Source organism: Vipera berus (assembly GCF_964194415.1).
Source record: "Vipera berus genome assembly, chromosome: 5".
Lineage (NCBI taxonomy): Eukaryota > Metazoa > Chordata > Lepidosauria > Squamata > Viperidae > Vipera > Vipera berus.
Window position 1 is genome coordinate 35,285,377 of NC_138207.1, and position 12,113 is coordinate 35,297,489.

General features: G+C 36.2%; 1 protein-coding gene across 3 annotated transcripts in view; it reads right to left on the reverse strand.

Annotated features, from left to right (window-relative positions):
- PXYLP1 (2-phosphoxylose phosphatase 1) overlaps window positions 1-12,113 on the reverse strand; it is a 46,838-nt gene that overhangs the window by 19,069 nt on the left and 15,656 nt on the right. For 2 of the 3 annotated variants that reach the window (XM_081328919.1, XM_081328920.1), the window contains 2 exons: window positions 9,281-9,407; window positions 1,156-1,317 (listed from right to left, as the gene is read on the reverse strand). In XM_081328919.1, the coding sequence (XP_081185045.1) occupies window positions 1,156-1,317; window positions 9,281-9,359 (241 nt within the window). In that variant the 5' untranslated portion in view covers window positions 9,360-9,407. The remainder of the gene's footprint in view (window positions 1-1,155; window positions 1,318-9,280; window positions 9,408-12,113) is intronic. The other variant, XM_081328921.1, reaches the window with a different exon arrangement.

A 12,113-nucleotide genomic window follows, 5' to 3' on the forward strand; every position in this document is an offset into this window, starting at 1 on the left:
TTGGAAATGTTCATTGTTCTAACAGCATATTTATACTTTTAAGTTTTTCTGTTGCATTTATTTTCACTTATTTCTATAAACATCTGTTATGCGGTTTTTTGGATAATGCTTGAATTCTTTTGCTTTTTCTGTTATTATTTTAAAAACAATAAAAACTATTTTAAAAATGTATCCATGGTGGGACTTTATATGGTTAAGTAGGAGAGAGACAACTTTTTCTCTGTGGTTTCAAGCACAATGACTCCAGGATGCCTTTCAGCTTCATCAACTTTGATTATCTTATAAAAAGCAGCTAATAAGGGGACTGTGACTGAAATGGCACACATTTCATGCAAGCCCTACTTCTCCATATTCTATCTCAGCTGCGCTTCAGGGTGTCAATAATTTGGGCTGATGCAGGTCATTGCTCTGGATGAAAAGCTCCTTTCCCCTGCCATCTTCTGACTTTTGCACCAGGCAGCTGGTGCCCAGGAAAAAAGAGGGGGTTGGGTGAAGGGAGGAAGGGGGGAATTCTGACAAGCCAATGGATAGAGCTATTGATTGGTTGCCTGGTGATGTTGAGAAGGTCTTCTGGCTGTAAGCCAGAACTGAGGCAATTGATACTGATGAAGGGACAGCAAAACTCATTTTTCTTTTCTACTGGTCCTGACATTTTAACTGATTTAGGGGGAAGAACCCTGATTCAAACTTAGGGAATCACAATGGAAAAGGTTTGGGGTAATCGAAGAACCTATTTCCCATAACTGTTTAAAATATTAAACTGCTTCTGTATGAAGTACAGATCTAACAGAGACTACTGCTGTACTACATAAAAATAATAGCACTATTTTTTAAAATACATTTTCTAATTCTTGGTCAGATTCAGAAGCTGCATGCTTTTCTATAAAAACTATTAATTCTACCTACAGCCTCTAAGGGTTTTAAATGCAAGGCATGACTAGATCAGTCCTGTGGGGGAGGGAGAAAACTATATTTGAACAGCTGTTCCAGTTAAGCTAAGCTAGTAGGTAATGTTTGAGGGTTGCCTTTATTTTTATATTAAATGCTGCTTTCTGTTTGGAATTCGAGAGCATTCTATTAGCAATGTTTCAGAATGGCAACAGAATTAAGCAAATAAAAATAAAAGAGCAGTCAACAACACAATCACATAGTTACCTTCCATACTGCGTTCAGGGATGCTGGGAACATTACAATAAAACTGGGCTTCATAAATAGGATCGATAGCAGGTGGCTCTGTTAGTGGATTAGGCATTATTCTCTTTCGATTCTTGGAATGCAGACCATCATCTTTAATTGGCTTAACAGGAATCAAATGTACTAAACATACAATATAAATAACCAACATGCATTGTGAATTGATACTGATTAGTCTAAGGCTAAATTATTTATTTGCATAATTCAAAATACATAAATAAATATGGAAACAGGAAATAGTATAAAATCTATTTCTACACCACATTAATTAGTGATTTCTTAGTAGGTGGTGGTATGTAATGCAATGATATAATTTTGCTGATGGAGTAGTACTCATCAGCAAAACAATTTCTTCCTTTTTTATTATACACTGCTTTTGATCTTCATAACAGATTTGGTTTAAGTGCAGACAATGTATGATATATAGTACCTAAACAAAATTCTATTGACAAAGAAACCGCTAAAATAAAATCACAAGGTTTCAATTAAATGCATAATCAATCAATAAATAAATAAATAAACTAACATTGCTATTTTATTATAGTGAATTATGTTTTCTTAAAAAATATAGTTTTCAATGAGAATGCATCTCAGCTTCCATAAATATATTTAAATTCCATTCTGCCTACAAAAGAAACTCCTTTGAAATAAATGATTTTTCCAGGATTATTTTAAATGCATACAGCATATTCTATACACAACATAATATGAAGTAAGAGACAAGAAAAAATAAACAGTTTAGGCTACAGTTTAGCCTAATAAATATTCCTCTTTAAATTTTAAAACTATTACTACTGAAAACAGCATTTTGTTACAGATTTTACATTTATCCTAATTTTGCCCCACCTTACATTATGGGTACAATATGTGCACTACTGCTTTCAGCATAATCACTTCTGAAAAGTAAAAGAAACAATATAAAATAAAGGTAGAATCTCTCGAGTTGTACTAAATGTGTCCATCTCTTTTTTATCCGTTCAGAAGGCTCTAAACTTTTTGTTTTAATTTAGAACAATTATTAGAATATCAAACAATACAATTAACACTAAAGTAACTAAAAGAAGATCCAGAAGAAAAATAATATTTACCAAAAAATATCCAACATAGAAGCAAACCCATTCCTTTTTTTCTTTCGACTTTAAAACTTTGAATAGATATTTTTCCCCCCTGAATATTAGCCTTAAACACAGTAGGTTCTTTCAGTTTTGCGCAACCAAATTATTTCAAAGCACTTTTATAAACTTGAGAAACCACACAGCACACTTTTTTTTAAAGGATCCATGGTAAATTTTCATTGGCTTTAAACATAAAATAGATATACTAGAAAAATTCTGCCAAGAATGCAGATGGAAATTTTAACTCTTTCATTCTTCAGTAATTATTTAGAAAAAATGATGCTAAAATATTTTCTAGCAAGATTATTTCTCCTTTGTGTAAACAGAGAAAAGAGCTCTAATTCCGGACTTCCTCTTTTGCTAATCTATGAAACTGAGCAATATCACAGAAAGCTTTGCTGAGACTGTTATACTGAGCATGATAAAAGAGAGTAGGAAATTTTCTGGAATGGGCTATGTGGAAGTATGCCAATCTGGCATCATAAATTAGATTTATTTGATTGGAATAAATCAGCTTTTCCCCCAAATTGGTACTTTTCATGTTTGGAAGGTGTAAAGTTGGGGAACACAGGGCTAAAAAAAGCTTCACTCCCTTTATTGACTACTCACCTCACTGAATCATTGCTCATATTCTTTCCATAAAACTGACACAACTGAAATATGGGTTTTTAGACAAGTAGTTTTGTTTCTAGCAGGGGGACAATATCTTAAGAATTACCTAAATTGTTACATGTCAAATTTCTGTTACTAGCATTGTCCTATAAATGAGAAAATATTCCACAGAAAGAATATGCTAAGTACAACAGAAGAGATAAGGAACAACAGTAGCAACAACAATGATATGGAGTGAGAAGAAAAAGCTTGGAAATATAACACAGAGGCAGGCAAATATATGGTAGATTTATGCATTCTAACATCTACACTTAAATTTCACAGATTTTTCTTACAGTAAAAATCCAGGAAATCTATTATTGGTTATTTTAATATGTGTTTCTTGAGGTGTTACTCATCAAGAATTCTTTCCCACAAAATTAAAGTCAGGTAGTGTTGTTATATTTTATATTAAGTCTATTCATGAAAATATAACAATCCAGAAGCAGGAATCTCAGTCCTCAACATGTAGTAACAAGAAAAACAACAACAGGAAACTGCCACTCCAGCTATTCCTTTTAATTACCTCTATAATATTTGTCCAAGGGTCTATACCATGGGTAGGCAACCTTGGCTCAGGAATTCTGGGAGTTGAAGTCCACAAGTCATAAAAGAGCCAAGGTTGCCTACCCCTGGTCTATACTGATTGTACATTGTACAATGACACAAGTTAACAATCACAGGGTTTCTGTTTCCATACTTCAAATTGTCCTTTTCAATAACCTTATGTATGTAAAAATGAAACAGACCAGTAAGAAGATGGAAAAATAATTATATAGCTTTAACTAAGTCCAAGACTCTCATTAAATATTTGAAAAACTTAAGAATAATGAATCTACTGCAACAATATTGTAAATTGTAATATTTTGTACTTTGAGAGCTAATATTATATTTCTGCTTTCCCTAGCCTAGTTCAAGAAAAGAGTACTAGTTCTTGATTAAATTGGATTTAAAAACCCTCCAAAACACTGGCTTTTAAGAGTGAATTATTACCCATCGGACCACAGCTGTGTTTCATTTATGAATCCAACAGTAAGTTCATAATATTGATTTTTGTCCCAGAACAGACCTGTCTGAAATGGCCTAAGGTAAACAGCATTAGGTTTGATTTTTAAGGGCCTTCAACTATAACATATTTCGCAGTATTTTCAAAGAAACAATACCTGCAACCTTGTCAGCTGCAATGTTGTCTAAGGGTGATTTTTCCCCCTCAAGGGAGGTGCTGTGTATCCCTCAAGAGAATATGCACATTGTACGTGCATAAATTCCACACTCCTTCCAGAATAAGAAATGTTACAGAGCACAAAAAGAAATAAGAAATAGTAAATCAAAGAAAGGAAACATAGCTAAATCTAGCTTACAATTACCCTATTATCTTTCTATAATATAACTTTCTAGCCTTGAAAATCTTTACTTCCTCTACATCCCATATATTTCATAAACTGCTTTGTGTTCTTTAAAATTCTCACCTTTGTCTTTGAGGATAGAATATCTATCAAATCACAACTTTCTAGGTTGGTTTAGACTTATTCACTCTTCCTTACGTTTTAGTTTTGAGAGTTTTGTCCTCATTAATTTTCTCTATATAATCAAAGTACCCCCATGCTGTGAAAACCGAGTTTATTTCAGAAAATCCAAAAATAAAAAATTATAGTAACAAAGTGTCTGTTTCAGTACCAATAATGTTTCTTCAGATTTACTTTTTCCTCTATGAAAATCATCATATATACCACCCAGAAGGATTACAAACCTAAAACAGTATATAATCTATCATCTTATAATGACAAAGAGCTCCTTTCTTTATACAACATATATAAGTCACCCTTTGTCAAGAGTTATACATAACTCTTCTGTTTGCAAGGATGGTGTGTATTTTAAATACATTTACAATAACTTAAATAAAAAACACATATATACAATAGAATTCAATCATGGTATTTAATCTAATGTGGGCTGCTTAACATTAATATTAACAGACATTTAAACATAAGTTTGGAGGCAGAATTTTTCATCTGCTAAACTAATTCATTAGATTCTTAGAATCTTATTCATAGATTCACATTCCCATGTTATAAGAGTATTTTGCTATGGGTAATAGTTATTGCTAGTTATTCTGAAACACTATTTTCCTCTTGCCTTGAACAGAGCTCTGCAATATGCCATGCCACTGAAGTATATTTGTTGGGTACAATGGTAAAATCAGGCAGATACTCATATAATAGTTGCATATTGTGTATCCAACCCACATTTTACCATCTTCACTATACACTTTTCCTATGGTCCATTGAACACCACTTTATCAAAAAAAAAGAGACCCAAATTTTTTGTACAACTTTTTCTTGATAAATTCATACTGGCTTCTGCCAAACAATGCATTCTTTTCTAAATGCTTAATAGCCTGTACCAGAAGTTTGCAAAGGACTGATATTAAGCTGACATCTTTTTTTATTCAGGTCCTTTTTATTCTTCTCTTTTTGAAGATAGGAACATGCACCCTACACCAATCATTTGGCACTATATGGTTTCTCAAATCACAATGGTATCTACTAAGTTCTTCAAGTTTTTCAGACATAACTGATCTATTCCTGAATGCTTAAATTTATTATGGTAGTAAGACTGTCCTCACTATCTATTAACTTTGGGTCACCACTCCCTCTTTCTGTCAATTGAGCTTTTCCATGTTATCATCTTCTCCAAATAGCAAACACTCTAAGTACTCAGAAATAGATCAGTTGACCCACCAACCTCATTATTAATGGCATAGCCAAGAGAAACTCTTTTTTTGCATTTACTTTCTTTTGTTGAGCTTCGGTTTTGCCAACTTTCTACAGATATTAGCTATCAGTTTTATATGTAGAATTTTGTATGTACCTTGCACATTGAAATTAGATCTCTATTTTAATTTGATTCCAATTTTCCATTTTACGTACTTTGAAGCACAGTATGTGAGATTCTTCCAAGTTCCAACTGTTTTACCTCTTCAATCTGATCCACTAGATTGATTAGGATTAGGTCCATTTTAACCTTTTGGAAAATAAAACAGTCTGAAAGAACACTGAGAAATTTTGGGGACCATGCAGCGTGGGCCGAGTTGGTTTTCCAACAGTTGTCTTTTGGTATTTAAGTCCTCAAATATAACAATTAACTTAGGGCCTGAAAAGCATCACCACCACCAGCAGCAGCCACCATAAATGGTTGCAGCAGCCCACCCATTGTCATGTTGGGAACTTTCAACCGATCACCTTTATGACTGGTTGCAACATTCTGCAGTCATGTGGCTACAATCTGAGACTTTTTTTTACCAGTTTCCGGCATTCAAATAAATAGATTCACTTAATGATCATCACATTTGTTTAATGACCACCATGTTCGTTTAAGAAACACAGCACTTCCAGTCATGTGTGTGCCTCGACTCATAACCATAACAACTTATGATCAGATTTCTGGTCCCAATTGCAGTCATAAGTCAAGGGCTATCTACATACACTATTTAGCAAAATTTTAATAGAATAGTTCACTGTTATACCAAAGATTAGGGAAGTGGAACCCTAATCCTTCAAAGGTTTGTGGTTTAAATTTCAATCTAGAAAAAGCTTGTCAATAACAATGACTGATCAGTAAAAGTAATATTTGCTTGATTTGTTTATATTATAGAAATATAAACCAGTTTATTTGACCAATCTCAGCCCCGTCCGGCGGAGCAGGAAAAAATGCAGCCGGAACGAGTGCCGAGTCCACAGGAAGAGTTTATTGTAAAGCAAACAGCAGTCCAAAGGAAAACGAAGTCAGCGTTGGCTGCTACCCGCAACCAACGCTGCTAAATACCCACCCAAGGCAGACACCCAGACCCCACCCAAACACGCCTACATCCGCCCATCCCCTATTTACACCCCGCCCTTTCCCGTCAGTGTCTTTTGCCCGAACCCTGACACCCGACGCTCTCCGCCCGCCAGGTAAGCTCCCACCCAACCCTGAAACCACAACCCTGCGACCCACCACCTTCCTTCACCACACCCATTTCCCACCCAAGTATGGCCCCCACCCGACCCCGGTCCTCGGACACCTCTCCACCCCCCACGGGCCCTGGTATTGCCACATTTCCAGCCACGCTGGCAGGCTCAATGGGCATAGCCCCTTGCCATGCGCTCCAAGGAATGGGAGCCAGCAGCTGCCCCTCAGCAGGCCTGCCGACGCCGTGCTCTCCAGTCTGCACCATGTTCAGTTTCATTGCGGCGCAGACGAGTCCATTCCCTGACGAAGAGACCACTGAGCCTGCCGGTACCGGGCGGGGCCCGGCAGAGCTGTCCTGCGCATGCGCGCGCCGACCAGCTGACGAGGAAGCTCCGGGATGTCGTAGGGAAAGCGTAAGTGCCAGCCGGCGCGGGGAAGGCACGCTCACGGCGAGACGAGAAGGGTCCGTGTCCGTGGTGAGCTGGGAGAGCGCGGGAGGTGTCCGTAGTGTGGGCGGCGCGTCCGCGGAGGGCCAGGTGGGACCTGTGCACCTCGCCACGAAGAGGGCCCGTGGGCTCAGTGCTGGACATCGGGCCCCTGCTGAATGTCGGGCCCGCGGGGCGCGACAATTTAGCATTAATAATTTTAAACAACAACATCCATTATCTCAGAAGTGTTCCTCATTAGTTGACATCAAAATTTCAAATTTATGAAGGACCACAATCTTAATAGAAAAGGGAAACTTTCCTGGTACTGCCTATTAATATGCTGAATGGACTGAAGGAACTATAGCTACAAGTACTACAATCAGATTTTAGGTACATAACTTTCTACCCCATCAATACAATTTTTTCCTGAACCTGACATTAAGACCATATGTTTGTGTCAGAATTCCAGTTGTTTATTGATATTTTAAGATTGTTATGTTAGAGAAAGGTTAAAGAGTGTTATTATGTGAAGAGGATGATTGGTGGTAGTATTAATAGGGTGGCCAAGTGTGGATAGTTTTCAAGACTTTTGCCTTTAAACTTCTGTTTAAGAGCTACATGAAAGCATTAGTGAGATCATCTATCAGCATGGGGTCAAGAATCATTAGTATGCTGATGATAGGTATACATTTTTGCCTCAGACTATCCAAGAGTTGCCATCAAGATATTTTCCCAGTGCTTGGAGGCTGTATGGGTCTAGATGGGGAAGAATAGGTTTTGGCTATAGATTCTGACAAAATTGAGTGGCTGTGATTTAGGGCTATTCATATGTAGTGATCTTCCATCACTAACTCTGATGTTGTGACATTCTGTGGAACGTAAAGAGGATGGTATTGAGGTACCCGTTACCAAAGCATTGAGGAGAAAAATACTGCTTAAGCTCAAACTGTCAATGCTGCAAACATTGACATGTTTTTGCAGCCTTTTGCTTTAACTGTTTGGCTTTGAATCACTAAAGTGCGGGAGGAATTCAACCCGGATGTTTTGAGAAGATAAGAGCACGCTTCAGAAGGGAAGTGAAACTTCCTGTGTTAAACTAATTGGTGAATGTGATTCATGACATATAATTAAGGGAGGGAGATTCTATATGATATGATGGGTTAAGGGGAGGAGAATTCAAATTCTGGCATCCATCCATGAGTGCTGATGCTCCGTTCTCATTATTATAGACTTTTTTGGAGTCATCAGTCATGCAGTGTTTTTTGATCTGTCTCATTAATTGGAACGTTGACACAAACAATGAAAAAGGAATTAAGTTATGTGCAAATATCACAGATAGACACACCTATACAAACCCCTTCACATTAGTGGAAGAAAAGGAGTAGGTAAAGCATAAAACAATATTAGCCTCAAGAGGTAGATCAGACCAAGAAATCAACTCTACATCAAGACTAAAAGTATATTAAGATTGGATATAGTAACAGAATCTTGCAAGTCTAATTATGCCTTATCTCTTAACTTTTTAAAAGTCATGTTCATGTATTTGAGAATTTGTATAAAGCTCATGCTTTAATTATATAATTATTCAAGAATTCTAACATGAGAAAAGTAACAGTTAATATGCATTTGTTCTTCAAATCTATACATATGAAATAAATTAAATATTTTGCAGAAACTGAGGGGGGAAAGAATTCTCTTTCCCCATTTGTCATAACATGTCAAACAGATCAATCATTTTCAGCCCGCACAATCATAATTAATATGTTTGGTTTAGAATATGTTCAAAATTGTATCATTTTATAAAGCAAAAAATGATTCCTCATATTGTACCCACAATCATTCTGACATTAATTTGATTTTACTTTGTACACATACATTAAAAATGCAATAAAAAGAACATGGTATTTACAAATCTCAGCTATGATATAATATTATACTTACAGAATTGGAGGCTAAGGCTCAAAAAGGCTAATAAGGCAGCTAAAGCCAACAGAAACAGAAAACGATTTCGGAAAAACATTATTCTTCTTTCCACTACTTCTTCATGGTTTTACCTCCAGCATACTCCCTTCAAACATAAATATAAAATATTAATTAAAAATAGTTTTAACATACTACATATACTTACAAGAAATATATTAAAAACTTAAGAATTCTTCAGGAAACTTCTATAATACGTTATCTCTCTGTCTATGTTGCTATGGTTGATAATTTTCTTAATAATGTTTGCAAGGTAACATTGTTACGTGGAATATTATGCTTCATTATTAATAAATATAATAATGATTTATTAAAGCATACTAAAAATTAAAGCATTATTAAAAATTAAAATTTAATAAAGGTGACATTAGCATTTTAGCCTGGTATCCATGCTTTCTTTTGAAGTTCAGGACACTTGAGTTTTCTTTTTGTCCAAAGACATTTCTTTTTTACTTGCAAAAACTACCTTAAATCATAAAATAAACAATAGGGTTGTATTCTGGAAGAACTTGAAACAGTTGCAAGTATAATGATACTAATTCAACTGAAAAAGGGGGTGATGTAACCCATAAATTTGCCATCTGTGGAATATTATCAAGGATCAATGTTTTCTATTGTCTACTTCTAACATCTAGTTGCTTTATTTATTACTTTCTGACACTGCTCTCTATATAAGAAATTACTACATCTCTACAGAAAGAGCACAACAATGATGAAAACTGTCTTGAATGCATTTGGGTCAATATAAAGGGGGGGGAAATGACATTGCCATAGGTGTATACTATAGGCCACCCAACCAGACAGAATAAATAGATGAATGTTTTGCTAGTCAGCTAAGGTATGTAGGAAGGACATCACAATAGTAATGGCGGACTTTAATTACCCTGACATCAACTGGGAGACAAATTGCACCAAAACAGATTCCTAACAAACCTAGCAGACAACTTTTTCTCCCAAAACATAGAGAAGGGAACTAGGGGATCAGCCATATTGGACTTAATTCTCACTAACATAGATGAAACAATAGAAGGTGTTGAAGCCACAGGAACCTTGGGGGGGGAGTGATCATGCAACATTGGAATTCAACATTACGCAAGCACAAGCAATAGAACATATATATTGTATTTTATATATTGTATTTTATTGTATTGCCCTGTACACCGCCCTGAGTCCTTCGGGAGAAGGGCGGTATAAAAATTAAATTATTAAATTATTATTATTAAACATAGTCAAATTAGAGTCTTGGACTTTAAGAGAGCTAATTTCAATAAACTTGGAGGGAACTTTGGAAGTATTCCATGGATGAGAATCCTCAAGGGGAAAACAACTCAAGAAGCTTGGGAAATTTTGAAAAGTGAAGTTATAAAAACCCAGTCTAGCACAATACCAACGAAGAATAACAGTACTCAAAAGAAACCAGCATGACTGCATAAAGAACTATCTGATAAATTGAAAGTTAAAAGAGACAAGTATAAAAAGTGGAAAGAGGGACACAATAACTAAGGCCTAATATCAGGAAATAGCCTGAGCCTGCAAAGATGAAATGAGGAAAGCTAAGGCTCAAAATGAACTAAGGCTTGCGACAAAAGTAAAAAATAACACACAAAAAAGTTTCTTTCAACATGTAAAAAATAAGAAAAAAGATAAGAAAATGATTGGTCCATTAGTGGGAGAAAGTGGCAAGAAGGTGACAAGCAACGGAGAAAGCAGAACTATTTTACTCGTTTTTTGCATCCATCTTTACACAAAGGAGAAAAAACAGTCCAACCTATCAAAAACAGTACCATAAAAAACAGATTAGAAACACAAGATAATCAACAAAAACGTAAGTGAGCACCTGTCCAGCGTAGACGAGTTAAAATCACCAGGGCCAGATGGATTACACCCCAAGGTTCTGAAGGAACTGGCAGATGTGATTTCAGAACCACTGAACTATATTTTTCAAAGATGCTGGAGCACTGGGGAACTACCAGAGGACTGGAAGAGAGCTGATGTAGTTCCCATCTTCAAAAAAGGGAAAAAATAGATCCAGGAAACTACAGACATATCAGCCTGACCTCAATACCTGAGAAGATTCTGGAAAAGATAACAACAAATCAGCGAACAACTAGAGGCAAACAAAATCATTACCAAAAGCCAACATGGGTTTGTCAAAAACAGATCATGCCAGACAAATCTTATTGCATTCTTTGACCAAGTGACAAAATTGTGGATATAATTTACTTGGACTTCAGTAAGGCATTTGATAAAGTAGATCACAACCTACTACTTGATAAGATAGAAAAATGTGGTTTAGACAGCATCACCACCAGATGCATTCGTAGCTGGCTGATCGGCTGTACTCAGCATGTGGTCCTCAATGGAACTGCATCTACATGAGGGAAGCATGTAGTGGGGTGCCCCAGGGCTCTGTTTTAGGCCCAGTGCTCTTCAACATCTTCATCAGTGATTTGGACGAGGGGATAGATGGGGAACTCATCAAATTTGCAGATGACACCAAGCTGACAGGAATAGCCAACACTCCAGAAGATATGCTTAAGATACAGAAGGATCTTGACAGACTTGAACATTGGGTGCTATCTAACAAAATGAAATTCAATGGTGAAAAAAGTAAGGTTCTACATTTAGGCAAAAAACCCCAAATGCACAGGTATAGTATAGGTGGTACCTGGCTCAATAGTAGTAACTGTGAGATGGATCTCAGAGTCCTAGTGGACAATCACTTAAATATGAGCCAGTAGTGTGCTGCAGCTGCCAAAAAAAGCCAACACAGTGCTAGGCTGCATTAACAGAA